General features: G+C 34.9%; 1 protein-coding gene across 14 annotated transcripts in view; it reads right to left on the bottom strand.

Moving 5' to 3' along the window:
* Positions 1 to 16,750, bottom strand: part of thpo (thrombopoietin) — a 21,786-nt gene extending 5,036 nt beyond the window's left edge. For 4 of the 14 annotated variants that reach the window (XR_012384829.1, XR_012384830.1, XM_068222767.2 and 1 more), the window contains exons 1-3: positions 16,204 to 16,432; positions 15,082 to 15,212; positions 2,712 to 2,876 (exon numbers count right to left, since the gene is read on the bottom strand). Coding sequence is in view for 7 of the 14 variants with exons in the window: in XM_068222767.2 (XP_068078868.1) it covers positions 2,712 to 2,876; positions 15,082 to 15,212; positions 16,204 to 16,258 (351 nt within the window). In the remaining 7 variants the exon portion in view is untranslated. 14 annotated transcript variants of the gene reach the window in all.
* Between the last annotated feature and the right edge of the window lie 32 nt (positions 16,751 to 16,782).

Below are 16,782 nucleotides of genomic sequence, written 5' to 3'. Positions count from 1 at the left end.
GGCATATGCTGTAATGCACTTTAGAGAGCACCATTTTCCCATTCTTCTCACGGGTCAAATATGTGTCGCTATCTCCCCTTCTTTCCTGGGAAAGGAAGGCAGAGGTCACCTGGAGTCAAAGTCACCGAAATGACGTGACAAATCAACAAAGATTCCGGGAAGACAGGATATTTTCTTTGAGATCTACGTAGTCCCACAGTCACATTTAAATATAGGGAAAATTCCATTGATTAGAAATGTCACCTGTTCACTCAACAAATATATATATACATATCTATAATGTTTTATACAGTACATTAGGTGTTAGAAAAATATTATTGTTTTGTTTTAAACAAGTTATCAAGTCTTAAAATGTATATATAAATATATATATCAACCCAGGCTCATTCTGAAAATGTAACGCTAGATACATTTCTGGAGAACACCAAATACGTTTTTTCAAGAATCCACCAGAGGCCGCTGTGTACACTTTTTCAGATCTCAAATTTCTCTCACGATTGCCATTCGTGCCTGCTCTTCTCGCGTAAATCTACCAGAGGCTGCTGTCAACCGACTGACTGACTGACTGATTGACCCACCCACCCACGTCCCTAAACCCAACCGACAGTTTTAAAAAGTAACCCAAAAAAAAACTTACTCAAACCCAGTTGTTGCGGTCAACTGCTCACTGCATTTTAAGTGTGCCGACATACATGGCGAGCCACTGGACAAACTTGTAACAGTGGTAAAGTCTTCCAGTGCTTAATTTGAGCCGGATCTTGCCGGATCCTGTTCCGGAAAATGTCCGATATTCGTGTTTTGCATTCCAGCATTTATTTTAATGGATCCGGCATTAACTTGTGTGCAGTGAATACCTATGTGTGTGTATGTGTGCGTGTGTGTGTGTGTGTAAGAGAGAAAGAGAGAGAGAGACAGAGCGAGAGAGAGAGAGAGAGAGAATGTGAATTCAGATGAAGGCTGTGTGGATTGTGTATGTGCGCACACATGACGGTAGTCACCAATACTCAAGTTAAAGCAACACTATTGGCCCTCAACAATATTTACAGACAAACAGCTTTCTTATATTTACAATCACTCTTATTGGTTGGTGATTGTTATTTCGTGCACAATGAGCAGCGAAAATAAATAGTGGCACAGTGGTCAAACTTAATAATATTTGTATTTTCAAAATGCCACAAAGGCAGTCATGCATATTTTCAATTTTTTTAAAACCACAAGTAAATCTCAGAATGAGCCTGATTAAGAGAGATCTCAAGAAGATGAAACTATGCAAATGAATCAGAAGGATAGCAGGAGACAGACGCAAAGCAATCTTAAGTCAGCCAGAAAACATGACAGGTAACTGTGGGCCCTTCTTGAATATTAGACTAAGTCATTTAATTTAAATATTTGTTTTTCACTTGGCACATTATAGTAAAGTTAACTGAATAGATGCTGTTCATACGATTTATGTTTGTTGCTACATGTTTTTATTATCCATGATCAGGGTTTAATTTGTGCCGGAACATGCAGTATCAGTATCCGGCACCTCTGAAATCTAATCCGGCACCTTATTTTACCAATCCCCCTCTTCAACCACCCTCCTCCACTGTCCGATGTTCACTTCCACTTTTTTCCACAACTCCCCTACCCTCTTCACTTTCGTCCGTGATACCCCTTCGCCATCCAATGACCTCCGCTCTTCACTTTCCTCCACGACAACCCGCCACATCCCCGCTCTCTACTTTCATGCACAACACCTTTACATCCTTGGGTAGTTTTGTGGTGGGGCACGGTAACTTTTATTTCCTGGTTTTGTTCCAGGAATTATTAATTTACGAATTACGCACTGAAGCCGTCCATACGGAGGTAAGTGGTCAGCAGGTGGTCAGCAGAAAAAGAAACTGCGTCATATCGGATCGTAGCATTCGTTTTAAAAATAAAATGCAGCCATACAAACTTCTGGCTACATAATTCAAGATCTCCAGAAATGTATATAGGGCTACATTTTGAAAATGAGTCTATAAGTTGTTTGATAGAAAACTTAAAAATGGTGTTATATTAACTCATTTTTAATAAGTAGTTTAAACAAGCAACACAAGTCATATATTTGTAGTAGTAAATTATCATACTACACTATATAATTTTACTACATCATCTGACCCTGCAGAAAATAAACATGCATTACATATACAAATATATTGAATATATACTGTATTGTATTTTCTGGATTGTTGAATGTTTGCAAATGTTATTAATATTAATATAATAAATATTAATAAATTATATTTACATTAGATTTTATTTGTTTAATAGGGTAAGATCTCGCAAACAGGCTTAACTATATTCATTTTAGTAATTAAATCACTATGTGAATTATTATATATTCTTTATGTTCTGTTAGCTATATTTAATTAATTTGTTTATTTATTAGGGTCTGATGTAGCAGTCAGGCCTAACAATAATCATGTCCATTATTTAATTTCTATATTTATATTTTCATGAACATTTGCTAAACATGACAAAACTATATCCACAGTAAGCTGTTTATTATTTTTGCAAGGTCAGACCTCTGGTAACTCTTAAGCCTTCATTATTCATTCTTCAAGTCAATATCACTTCTGATGTGAGACTGCAAATTCCTAAGAGGCTGGCAATCTATCTGTGTGCAGTGAATCTTAGTGCCAATATCTATCTGTGCTGCAGCACAAGGTTGAACTGGTCGTCCTCACCTCCACGTGGAGCAGTCTGACTACATACAGGTAGTTGTTGATACTGTGTTCCAAGCGCTTCAGCAGAGTGAGTCCACAGCCAGGTTGGCTGAGTGTCCTGGCAGACCGAACATCCTGCGCTAGAGTCCCCAAAGACAGCAGGATCTCGGCCCTGCGCTCCTGTACCTGGAACACACATACAGAGGATTGGGGAGTAGCACAATACACTCAAAAAATGGTTTTGCGTATTGTTCAAACAACTTGTTTAAAAGGCACCTATAATAAAAATCATCTTTTGTAAGCTGTTTAAACAGAACTGTCTGTATGTATAGTGTGTCCGCTGTCATACTGCAGGGATATAAACCCAAAAAGTCTCTTTTTTTTATTTCCTAACGTTAAAATAGGACCTAAATACCAGCGAAAGGCCCATCACAACGTGATGTAGAAATGTGGTTTTCCCCACCCAACAATTGATTGACAGGAACCATGTTTCTATAACAACATGTACACATGTCTACAGAACAATTTATTTGCAAAAAAACTGGGGAAAAATAGTTTCAACTCTCTGTGATTTTTATAATAATCTATAATAATCTAAAATCACCACAGCCATGTGGTGTCATTAAATGCTAATGTGTGTGTGTGTGTGTTTGTGTGTGTACGGCAAACAGCATTTGTGTAAGACTCATCAATACATAAATTCTTAAATAAACTCCACTACAAATACATGAAATAAACTTAATTGGTATTTTTGACTTATGAGCTGTATTTCAGCTTGATCTGTGTCTGTCTGTCACTGACTGCTGTTTATCTGATGTAACAGGAGAAGCAGACATGCACAAGGGAACAGTAGGCGGGGAGAAGCAGCTCATTTGCATTTAAAGCCGCAGGCTACAAAAACAGCTACACCGTACTCAGACACAAAATGGGCAAATTCTTGAAGAAATAATAATGAATAATCTTACGGGTATTTTGAGCTGAAACTTTACAGACACATTCTGGAGACAACAAATGCGTATCTTACATCTAGTAAATAGGGGAAAATAGGTGCCCCTTTAAAATGAGCTGAAGCAACATTTTTCTTGAGATTTTTTTTAAGGGTGAACTTAATTGTTTTCTGTTCAATTCACTGAAACTTGTTACGTTAACTTAATCGATTGTGAATGAACTGTGTGGAAGCCTGCATTTTTTATAGTGTGCTTAATTATGTTTTTAAAATATAAATCCTGATAAGCTTTATCTTATTGCAGATATATCTTAAATGGGTGGTAATCAAATTGCAGATCTATCTAAAAACATTTACCAAAAAGATTACTTGTATGTTTTAATGTGAATTATTTCACACTGGAATAAATTATTATTTCAAATTTAAAATAAAAGAGATTTCTAAAAATGACCATGTTCAAAGATGTAAATACCCTTGAATCTTTATTTTCTCAATCCACAACTCTTTTTGATAGATTTTAGTGAGTCTCTTGTTTGTCCTGATCAGTTAAACTGCCTTCTGTTGTTCAGAAAAATTCACAGCGTCTTTTTTTATATTTTAACAGTTTCCAACAGTGACTGTGATTCTGACATCCATAATTCCGCACAAAGGACAGTTAAAGAGATAGTTCCCCCAAAAATTAAAAGTTACTCACTATTTGCTCACCTTTAAGTGGATATTAACCTATTAGCTTTTTCTTCTGTTAAACACAAATTAAGATATTTTAAAGAAAGCTTAAAAACGTGTTATCATTGATTTCTATTGCAGGAAAAACAAATACTATGGATTAGGGCTGCACAATATTAGACAAAAACTGATATTGTGATATTTAGCTTGTCTGCAATATATATTGTAATATGAATATAATTTCATAAGATCTTGTATAAATAACTATTTGGAATTAATTCCAAGGAGGGCCGCAGCTCTGCACAGTTTTGCTCCAACCCTATTAAAACACAACTGATCCAACTAATCAAGGTGTTCAAAACTACTACAGACTTTTAAGCAGGTGTAAGTAGGAGGTGTTTGGAGCTAAACTATGCAGAGCTGCGGCACTCCAGGAACTGAGTTTGAGACCTATGGTGTAGAGTCATCATTGTATAAATAATTAAATACAATCTATTTTGGTTTATATACCTTTATAACCTCTTGCTTGTAATGTGATTACATCGTACACAGTCACAGGTCCTAAAAACACATGCAAATGAAATTCCTTCGATCTATATTAGGGTTAAAGTTTGTAATGACTCACATGTTCTGAACTATGATGCTATAATCCCAACTTGACATTGTATTGACTGTGATGTGACTATTGCAAATTGACACATTGTGATATCGATGCTGAAACAATATATTGTGCAGCCCTACTATGGATGTCAATGATTAGTTTCCAGCTTTCTTCAAAATATCCTCTTGTGTGTTTAACAAAAGAAAGAAACTGAAAGAGGTTTGGAAAAATGGTGAGTAAATAAATTATTGGTGAACTATCGCTTTAAGGGAATTATGTAACACTCACTAAAAATGGAAGCATTTACTGGCAATCAACGAATAAACAATGCATTAAAAGCAGGGAGTCTAAAGTTTGGAATGCTTTTGCTTTCATTTAACTGCCCCAACTGTTTCCTAAAAGATAAAATAAGTACAATGTAATGGTACCAAATCATCTATTTTAAAAAGCTGTGTATAAATATTGTGAAGTCAAATATTGTGTTAAGGGCTGCACGGTATATCGTTTCAGCATCAATATCTCAATGCGTGCATCCGCACAAGTCACATCGCAGGATATGCAATGTTGAGTTGGGATTATACCTAGTTATATAGTTGATTATAATCTATGCAGGGTTTAATCAAAGTGGAGTAAAAGTTTATCCAGGGTACATACAGGAATCAGAGAGTGAAATTTCATACATTGTAAGACTCTACATTGTAAGAATCCACATTTTAAAACTCATTGCCCCTTTGGGTTTCAATGGTAAACATTGGCGACATTTTAACTTACAGTATATTTACTAAATACTGATTTTAAGAAACTAATCCTCACTAAAACATTATTTATATACTGAATAAAAATGCAAATCTAGTAGGTGGTGCCCTTAGAACAGCAAAAAAAAAAAAAAAACGATGGTGTTACCATGGTTACTGCCGTTCACAAAGCAGCGTGTTGTCAAATCTAGCAGAATTTTAATCAATTTCATACAACGTGCCCCAATATTGGCAGATTAAATGCTAGCATACACATATACAATGTATAATCAACAATGATACACAATTTAATAACTCGAAATTGATTTATCAACTTTTAATACTTTTTAAGACGCAGAGGACAGCCTGTTATCATCATGCGTTTTTAAAGTGATAGTTCACCCAAATATTTAACTGCACTTACTATTTTTATTTTACCCTTTCAAATGTTACTTTTAGTTACTTTTTTATGCTGAACAAAAAAAGATTTTGTTTTTGGATCGATGGATTTGCTCTTCAGTGTTTGGACTTTCAGCAATGAAATTTAAACCACTTTGAACTGAACTAAACTGAATTAACTCTGAACTCTGAAAACTGGACCTTCACAGTTTCAACTTACTAAAACTTCTATGTTAAGCTGCTTTGACACAATCTCCATTGCAAAAGGGCTACAGAAATAAAGATGAATTGAATTGAATTAATTAAAAAAAAAACTTTTATCTTTGCTATATTGTATTCATCTATTCTTGTAATTTATTTGTTGTATATTATTCAAGACTCACTCCTCTACAAAATTACCCCAATCAATCTAAAATGAAGACTTCTTCCTAAATAAAGCTGTTTAAGTCATCTGATGAAATTGTATTCACATTGCAATATACATTTAGGTCCATAAACATTTGGACATAAACAAAATTCTAACATTTTTGGCTCTATACAGCAGCACAATGGATTTGAAATTAAACAAACAGTTGAAAAAAAAAGAATTACAAGTTTTGCATATGTGCCTCCTACTTCTTAAGGGTCCAAGAGGAATTGGCCAGATTTATAATCATAAACCAAACTTTTATTTTAAAATACTTGGTTGCAATTCCTTTGCAGTCAATTACAGCCTGAAGTCTGGAACGCATAGACGTCACCAGACACTGAGTTTCATTCCTGCTAGGCCTCTACAGCAACTGTCTTCAGTTCCTGCTTGTTCTTGGGGCATTTTCCCTTCAGTTTTGTCTACAGCAAGTGAAATACATGCTCAATCAAAGGTCAGGTGATTGACTTGGCCATTGCATAACATTCCACTTCTTTCCCTTCAAAAAGTCTTTGGTTGCTTTTGCAGTATGCTTTGGGTTATTCTTCATCTGTACTGTGAAGCGCCGTCCAATAGGTTCTGAAGTATTTGGCTTAATATTAGCAGAAAATATTGGCCGAAACACTTTAGAATTTATCCTGCTGCTTTTGCCAGCTGTCACATCATCAATAAATACAAGAGAACCAGCTCCATTGACAGCCATACATGCCCATGCCATGTCACTACTACCACCATGCTTCACTGCTTAGGATCATGAGCACTTTCCTCCTCCATACTCATCTCTTCCCATCACTCTGGTACAAAGTTGATCTTGGTCTCATCTGTCCACAGGATGTTGTTCCAGCAATGTAAAGGCCTTTTTAAAAAGCCTTTCTGTTTTTGAGGCTCACCAATGGTTTACATCTTGTGGTAAACCCTCTGTATTTACTCTGGTGAAGTCTTCTCTTGATTGTTGACTCTGATTCAAATACACCTACCTCCTGGAGAGTGTTCTTCATCTGTCCAACTGTTGTCAAAGGGTGTTTTCGTCACCAGGGAAAGAATTCTTTGGTCATCCACCACAGTTGTTTCTGTGGTCTTCCGTGTCTTTTAGTGTTGCTGAGCTCACTGGTGCATTCTTTCTTTTTAATGTTCTAAACAGTTGTTTTAGCCATGCCTAATGTTCTTGCTATTTCTCTGATGAGTTTTTTTTTTTTTTTTTTAGCCTAATAATGGTTTGCTTGACTGATAGTGACAGCTCTTTGGGTCTCATCTTGAGAGTTGACAGTAACAGATTCCAAATGCAAATAGCACACTTGAAATAACCTCTGGACCTTTATTCTGATCATTGTAATTGGGATAATGAGAAAGTAACACACACCTGGCCATGGAACAGCTTATAAGCCAATTGTCCAACTACCTTTGGACCCTTAACAAGTGGGAAGCAAATATACAACTGTTGTAATTCCTACAGCGTTCATCTGATTTGGGTGTAAATATTAAATTCATTCATTCATTCATTCATACATTTTCTTGTCGGCTTAATCCCTTTATTAATCTGTGGTCGCCACAGCGGAATGAACCGCCAGCTTATCCAGTTAATTTAGTTTTTTATGCAGCGGATGCCCTTCCAGCCGCAACCCATCTCTGGGAAACATCCACAAACACATTCACACACACACTCATACACTACAGACAATTTAGCCTACCCAATTCACCTGTACCACATGTCTTTGGACTGTGAGGGAAACCGGAGCACCTGGAGGAAACCCATGCGAAGGCAGAGAGAACATGCAAACTCCACACAGAAACACCAACTGAGCCGAGGTTCGAACCAGCGACCCAGCGACCTTCTTGCTGTGATGCGACAGCACTACTGAGCCACTGCCTCGCCTAAATATTAAATTAAATTAATTTAATAAATTAAAGCTTGACATCGAATTAAAGCTGGCAGACTGCAGTTAAATCACATCTTGTTTGCTTAATTTCAAACTCATTGTGTTGGTGTATAGAGGCAAAATGTTAAAAATTGTGTCAGTGTCCAAATATTTATGGACCTAACTGTATATCCCAAAAAGACAAAATATTGCAATGTCAAATTTTTCAAATATCATGCTGCCCTAGTGCAGCTAGAGTAAATATATTGCATAAAAATAATAATATACATCCAAAATACTGCTAGATTATTGCCAGAATTTTGTACCATGATTTAAAACACCAATACAGACAATATATAACTTCAAACTGTTAAAAATGTAAATAAATATAACTCTTTCAAGCTTTTCAACATTAAAAGTTGTTGGAGGGAATATCAAGGTCCCATAATGCCATTTAAAAGAATACATAAACAAAAATAATGAATCACAAAATATGTAAAAAAAAAACTGTTGAATAATCTAATGAAATACATTACAAACAACTTTTTAAAGAACGTATTTGCAGTGAAATTCATTGTTAACGTAACCTTCCCAGCCCTGCACATACAGGTGTCTGAAAGAGTGTGTGGGATGATGCTGTAATGGAGGGAGTGTGTGGGAGTGGGCTGCATTCAACGACTCACTGATTTTCTCTCCCAGGTTGCTTTGTGAATGCTGATGCATGGTAATTGAATAGAAGAGGGGAGAGCGTCTACGCCACTGCAGATTACCTGTAAAAGGGAGGCCAAAAAAAAAAGCACAGCCTATCAAATGTCTCACCGGTGGATAGACAAGTGGAGATGTAGATGCTGAGGAGTCAGATCGGCAAACTGTCAAACAAACAAGTCCCGTCAATGGGATAATAAATTTCAGGAAGACAGAGAATGACAGCTAAAAAACATGCAAACAGATATCAGTCAGGTGAAGGGTAGCATAGAAAACAGTGGTAAGGGCAGAAAGTTGGATGTTGGTAAAATACGGTGGATCTTGATGCTTAATAATAAACTCGAGTAGTTTTACAGTACATGTAATATTTATATCATTTTGTAAAACTGTGTACTTTTTCAAAATTTGCACTCCTGTTTATATAGTTACAGGCAAAATGATTAGCCCTTCTGTGAAATTTGTATTCTTTTTCAAATATTTTCAAAGTGATGTTTAACAGAGCAAGGATATTTTTCACAGTATTTCACTGTAATATGTTTTCTTCTGAAAAAAAAAAAAAATTTGAAAAAAAAAGTTTTATTTCTTTTAGTTTTGCTGGAATAAAAGTGGTTTATAAGTGTAAAGAAATGTATTTTTAATGTATTATTATTATTTTGTGATTGGCTAATGAACAAACAACTTTTGTCAAATGACTTGCCTATTTAACCTAATTTGCCAACCTAATTAACACAGATATTTTAACTTTAAGCTGATAACTAGCATCTTAAAATTAGTATAACTTAGTTTTTTTTTTTAAATATTATATTCATAACAGTTTTTTATACAGTAAGTACAAAACAGAACAAAACATTTATACAATCTATAATACTTTTTTTTTACAAATGATAAGAAAAAAATACAGAAAAAAATGAATAAGTAAATGAGTAAAATAAATAAATAAATAAAAATAAATAAATAAAATAAAACAAAAAAAGCACCAGTCCATCCAAACATGCCCCATATAGAGCAGGGGTCTAATTTACATCCCGCCCTCCTTCTCCCTCCGGCCCGCAACTGACATCAAATATAATGGCTGCCCAGCATCCTCTATTAATAAACTTTAGCTAGTACAAAATGCAGCTGCCAGAGTTCTTACCAGGTCTAGAAAATATGATCATATCACCCCAATTTTATCCTCCTTACACTGGCTGCCTGTTAAGTTTCGTATTGAATTTAAAATATTGCTTCTTACCTATAAAACTTTAAATCTTAAACCTTTTTATCAAACCAACCTTCTGTCTCGCTACAATCCAATTTCCTCTTTAAAATCTCAAAACTCAGGGCTTATGGTAGTACCTAGAAAAGCAAAGTCGAGTAAAGGAGGTCGAGCCTTCTCATTTATGGCTCTTAAACTCTGGAATAGCCTTCCTGATAACGTCAGAGGCTCAGACACACTCTCACAGTTCAAAACTAGATAAAAGACCTATCTGTTTAGTAAAGCATACACTCAGTGCATCACTTAGCGGTATGATACATGAATGTGCTCCACACAGGTTTCTGCATTTTGTTTATATACACTATGAACAGCAACAACTCTAAATATTCTCTTTATTCTCTATTTCGACCTGGGGATACTCTTTCCGAGGCCCTCAGACTATGCAGCACCACTGATTCGATCCAAGACCAGCGACGAGATGCCAAGGTTTCCAAATCCTGGACCAGGCCGTATCCTGAGTAGCTACTGTGGTGGTCATGGAGAAGTGGAGAGCATGAGACTGATTAGTGAGACTGATAGTTTGAGTATTTTTAATTTGTAACTTTACACCAGAATGTCAAATAACTAGTAAAATATAATGTAATGTCATTGTCATGACAAAGACGAAAGAAATAAGATACTAGAAATTTGAAAACTAGTATGTTCACAAACGGCTGAAAACAAAATCTTCTTATTGCTAAACATCACTTGGAAAATACTTGAAAAATAAATATCATTTTACAGGAGGGTCAATGATTTTGCCTACATTATATTGACCTTATTCTTTGTGTATAAGCGGGATCGGCCATTTGAAGCCCTTTTGGCTCGAGATTTGAAGTTTTATTCACTTCCATTGATTTTTAGACATTAAAAACAGCTCATAATGCTGCCTGATATTGCAAACTGACATTTTCTTATTATATTATTCTGCTTTCGCTGTATAGTCATGAACACATGAGAGCAAGTAGTTTGACCGTTTTCTGACGTTTATTATTATTAGTAATTTCTCCCATAGGCAACTGAATCGGATGTTTTAAAACAATCGCAAAAATGAGCCCTTTTGACATTGAAGAATGACGTCAATAGCAATAAGTTAATCAGTGTAACTCTTTTTATTTGGAAACTGATGATGACCAAAATATAGGCTGTGAAACAAAAATCGTGATATGAATGTTTCTATGTTTGATTACAAAACCCAAATGCACTGAACAGAGGGTTTTTATTTTAGAATCTTACTTTCTGAAACTGCATAGGAAACATCTTTTGCAAATTGCAATTCTAAAGTCTTCTTTTTTACAATGAAGATCTTCAAGTTCTGCCAACATCTATTCATTTCTCTAACAAAAAATAAAAAATAAAAATAGAACAAAAAGTCCATTTGCTGTGTGCAACATGTCACATAATATGACAATCAAAAGCTCGATGGCCAGCAGCAGCACATATCTGAATTGGATCCACTGGCAGAAATAATCCATAATTTATCAGCTTTAATAAATTGTGCCAATACCGCCAACGTTACAAGCTTATGCGCATTTTGATTGGACTGATCATTCAGATTGACAACTCTTGCATTTTTCATCAGCCATTGAATAGTAAGTGTACGCGATCAGCACTCATCCTCCAGGCTCTTGTTAAGTCTTTCTTTCATGTGTTTGAGCTATTGGTCATGCATGCAGAGTCTTTCTTCTGTCACATACAAATGAGTCCCACCGTCCCTTATATAATCTCCTCACTGATTTAAATATCTAATATGGCTGAGCTATTAATGCTACAAGATTTGGTACTAGTTGGTTATAGACAATGCCGCTTGTTACAAACACAATTTTTTGACTTGAAAAAAAAGAGTTTATTTAACTTCAGGAAAATCTGATTACACATATGACAAACAAATTCATATTTAGATTTTAAATATCTAAAATATTTAGGCATGCAGCGATATAGATTTTTTGGCTGAAATGGATAACCTATAGCTCTTAAGATTTGGAAGCCAGACAACTGATTTATTAGTCGATAAAAATAAATATTTCAAAATATGCATTTATACTTCTGCATGCTATTTGTGTTGCTCTGCAATAACCCTTCAGAAACGCTAGCTGGCAATAGGTGTTTATGTTCCTCTGTGTCGAGTTTCTTAGCTGGTGTTTTGTTTTTTCTAAATCTTAATGTTCAAGTGGCTCAAAGTTGCTCATTTTGAGGCTGGATTCCGCGGATGTGCAACAACTTTAAACATAAGGTAAACAAAACAAAGGCTCGATCTGGAGCACCCTCACGGTACTCTACACTTATAAACACTCGATTCAACTGTTCACGTGGCTCTCACCTCTGCCCACACTCATCAGAGCTTCCAAGCTGACCAATCACAGAGCTTGCTCTACGCGTCGTTGCGACATGCAGTTTTTGAGAGGTGCGCGTCAGCATCATCAACAACCATGTGGGCTATGCGACCACGCAAAGGCTGCGCTGGAGCATACACGTTCACTTGATGCAGAAGTATAAATCAGCCTTTTGATATGACTTTAGAAAATGCCCCCTATTTCATCCCATTTGGCGTTTTAGATTTTTTTGAACACACGTAGGTGCTGCTTGTCAATCAGACAACACTTCTAAAATCATTCTTGTTGTCAACTGCGAAAAATTATTAATGAAAGGTTTTTGATATACCGCTGTGAGTTTGAGACTAGTCACTGTGTGTTGCATATGCACACAAAGCGGAGACAGATTTTGATACAACCAAAAGAGGAATGCTCTGTTATAGTGCACTAGACAAGTCTGAACAAGTTGAAACCACGAATGCACGATTTAGGCAATTTTGTACAATTACATAATTTATCAGCTTAACGATATCGGGCTAATTTTGACATAAGATCATTAATAATAACATTAAAAATAGCATTTATTGGCTGACAACAAAATGGTCGCCGTTATATAGTGCATCCCTAAAAATATGTCATATATGCAACATACTTCAAAATATTGCAATATTGCAACAATAGACATTTAATTTTGACTTCAACTGTATATATATATATATATATATATATATATATATATATATATATATATATATATATATATATATATATATATATATATATACAGAATTATTAGTCCCCCCTGATTTTTTCCCCATTTTCTGTTTAACAGATAGATTTTTTTCAACACATTTCATTTCTAATCATAATAGTTTTAATAACTCATCTCTAATAACTCTTTTATTTTATCTTTGCCATGATGACAGTAAATATTATTTTGACTAGATATTTTTCAAGACACTTCAAAACAACTTAAAGCACATTTAGTTAATTAGGTTAACTAGGCAGGTTAGGGTAATTAGGCAAGTTATTGTATAATGATGTTTTGTTCTGTAAAAATTTGCTGAAAGGGGCTAATAATTTTGTCCACAAAATTATTTGTGTTTAAGAAATTTAAAACTGGTTTTATTCTAGTCGAAATAAATCAAATAAGACTTTCTCCAGAAGAAAAATTATTATCAGACATACTGTGAAAATGTCTTTGCTCTGTTAAACATTGTTTGGGAAATATTTAAAAAAGAGAAAACAATTCAAAGGGGGGCTAATAATTCTGACATATATATATATATATATATATATATATATATATATATATATATATATATATATATATATATATATATATATATATATATATATATACACACAGACACACACACACACAAACTCACCGACCACTTTACTAGGTACACCTTTCCAGCTGCTCGTTAACACGAATTTGTAATCAGCCAATCTCATGGCAGCAACTCAATGCATTTTGGCATGTAGACATGGTCAAGACGATCTGCTGCAGTTTAAACCGAGCATCAGAATGGGGAAAAAATTTGATTTAAATGACTTTGGATATGGCATGGTTGTTGGTGGCAGACGGGCTGGTCTGAGTATTGACTGGATTGAGCTGATAGAAAGGCTACAGTAACTCAAATAACCATTAGTTAAACCAAAGTATGCAGAAGAGCATTTCTGAATGCACAACACATCAAACCTTGAGGCAGATGGGCTACAGCAGCAAAAGATCACAGCAGGTGCCACTCCTGTAAGCTAAGAACAGAAAACTGAGGCTACAATTCGCTATGCTCACCAAAACTGGACAAAAGAGATTGGAAAAGCATCACCTCAAACTGATTTCTTCAGCATGACAATGCGTTCACTGTACTTAAATGGCCTCAACAGTCACCAGATCTCAGTCCAATAGAGCACCTTTGGGATGTGGTGAAATGGGAGATTCGCATCATGGATGTGCAGCCGACAAATCTGCAGCAACTGCATGATGCTATCATGTCAATATGGACCAAAATCTCTAAGGAATACTTCCAGTACCTTGCTAAATCTACCCCAGGAAGGATTAAAGCAATTCTGAAGGCAAAAATGGTCAAGCCCAGTACTAGCAAGGTGTACCTAACAAAGTGGCTGGGGATTATAAATATATTTTCACATATGGCTAACATTATAGCTAATACATTTGTACATATGTACATATTTGTAATTAAAAAGGTTGAAAAATGGCCATTTTTGCATTATGTTGCATATTGTACATATTTTACATTTGTGAAATCCAAATATGAACTTGTATGTCATATATGTAATTTGCATATATTGCCATATATCAGATTTCTATGTGGGATTGAACACACATTGGATATGATTTGATTTTAGTACTAAGCTAAGCTCATATTTTGTTTCTAAATTTAAATGGCTTAGCTGTGCTTGTAACATTATCTCTTTGGTGTGAGGTAAGAATGCAAACATTGATTTAGGACTAGTGAAAAGCAATGGAATTATTTACATCTGTAATAAATGTCACAGACTTACCTTTTCTTCTTGTAGATCCTTCACCTTGTTCATCACTCTCCTGGCCTCGCTGTCACACACAAAGTCAATTGGTCTAGTGTGAACGTGAGACAGTTCAGAGACAACCATGCTGAAAACTACAACCAGCACTCCTACAAGACAATCAATCCAATGAGAAATTCTGTTTGTGTTATGACTCAGCAATATTAAATGACAGTAGTTGTAAAAAGAACAATAGTCTACCACACTTTGAAAATGATTTAACTAATAATCATATATTATAAATTCATATATCACTGTGAAATATATTCATGTCTGTCAGGAATTCTTGATTGCCATTTTCAAATATTTTACTGTAATATGTTGCTTACATTTTGTTATTTATATTTAAATGTGTGAGTGAACCCCTTAATTATGATTTTGCTAATTCATAGAGACAAAATCATTACTGGCATTGCACCATTGCAATATTTGGGGGTCTAGAATGTTATTACGTTGTAATATCACAGCAAGCATGTTTAATCTAAACCACTGAACATACAGTAAATCATGTTTTGTTTTTAGCAAAAATAAACATACATTCCTTAATAAAAAAAGATCCATGGTTGTATTATGAGGGGAAAAACAGTTATCAATTGTTAAAACACAAATCAATGATCCTAGTTTAACCATGCTATTTGCGGTAATTTGTTAAGTATGCTTTATTGGCTAACATTTAATGTTGTTAAAAATGATAATACGCCAAAAAGAAAATGGTATAAACCAGTAGTTAATATTAATATAGTTGCATTTACTCTAATACATCCATACGAGTTATTTGCAGGATTATTAGTACTGCTTAGTTATTGATTCATTAATGTGCTGTTTGCAAGTATACAGGTATAATATAAGTATACAGATAAATTATCTAATGTCTTAGGCAACTGATTTGAAACACCAAACAGCAGGCATTATATAAAATAACTTCCTGTTCACATACACGTGTATTAACGTACATATGTTGTAAATCTTCAAAATGCTATAATTTGATTAATGACTTAGGCTACCTCAAATTCATCCACGTTTTCCTGCGCAAGGCTGCGTAAAGTTTAAGACGCGTTATAATATTTCTTTACAAACAAGTCGTCCTTCATTGACACTTACTATTTAAATCCATGCCCAGCGACAACATGAAATCTCCAGTCACGTTGCTTTCCATTGGAGAGCGTCTTTTTCGAAGTAACGCGAAAGCTTTATCATGTGCATGGCCCCCACGCTTTCAGACTTCTGAATGTTCCCTTCCCGGCTGGGATGTTTTTTATCACGTCTCTGAACATACCCTGATGTCGCTTCAGTGACTCAACAACACTGAAGCCAAAATAAAAGTGAGAGTAACCCTGAAGTTGTGGCGGATAATTATGCAATTCTAAACAAATAAGACTTTGGGGGGAATAGAATTGGCTTAACAAACACTGAAGGCGCAGATATTTAGTTCAGGTTAATATTTTATTACTTGATCAATACCCTGTGTGACAGCTATTCAAATAAGGCATAGTTTTTTTTATTTATAAATTGTTTGGTGCGTAAGAAGTTACAAAGTACTGAGATTTCACTTAAAAAGTAGGATATTACATGTAATTTAAAGTCATGTTTAATTATTATTTATAATAAACTTTCCTTGCACACATTCAACAGTTCAGCATAAATGAACTCAGCTAAGTGGAGTACTTGTATTTTTATACA

This window comes from Danio rerio, chromosome 2 (assembly GCF_049306965.1).
Source record: "Danio rerio strain Tuebingen ecotype United States chromosome 2, GRCz12tu, whole genome shotgun sequence".
Classification (NCBI taxonomy): domain Eukaryota; kingdom Metazoa; phylum Chordata; class Actinopteri; order Cypriniformes; family Danionidae; genus Danio; species Danio rerio.
The sequence above is the reverse complement of the archived record's forward strand: the minus strand, read 5'-3'. Positions and strand labels throughout refer to the sequence as shown.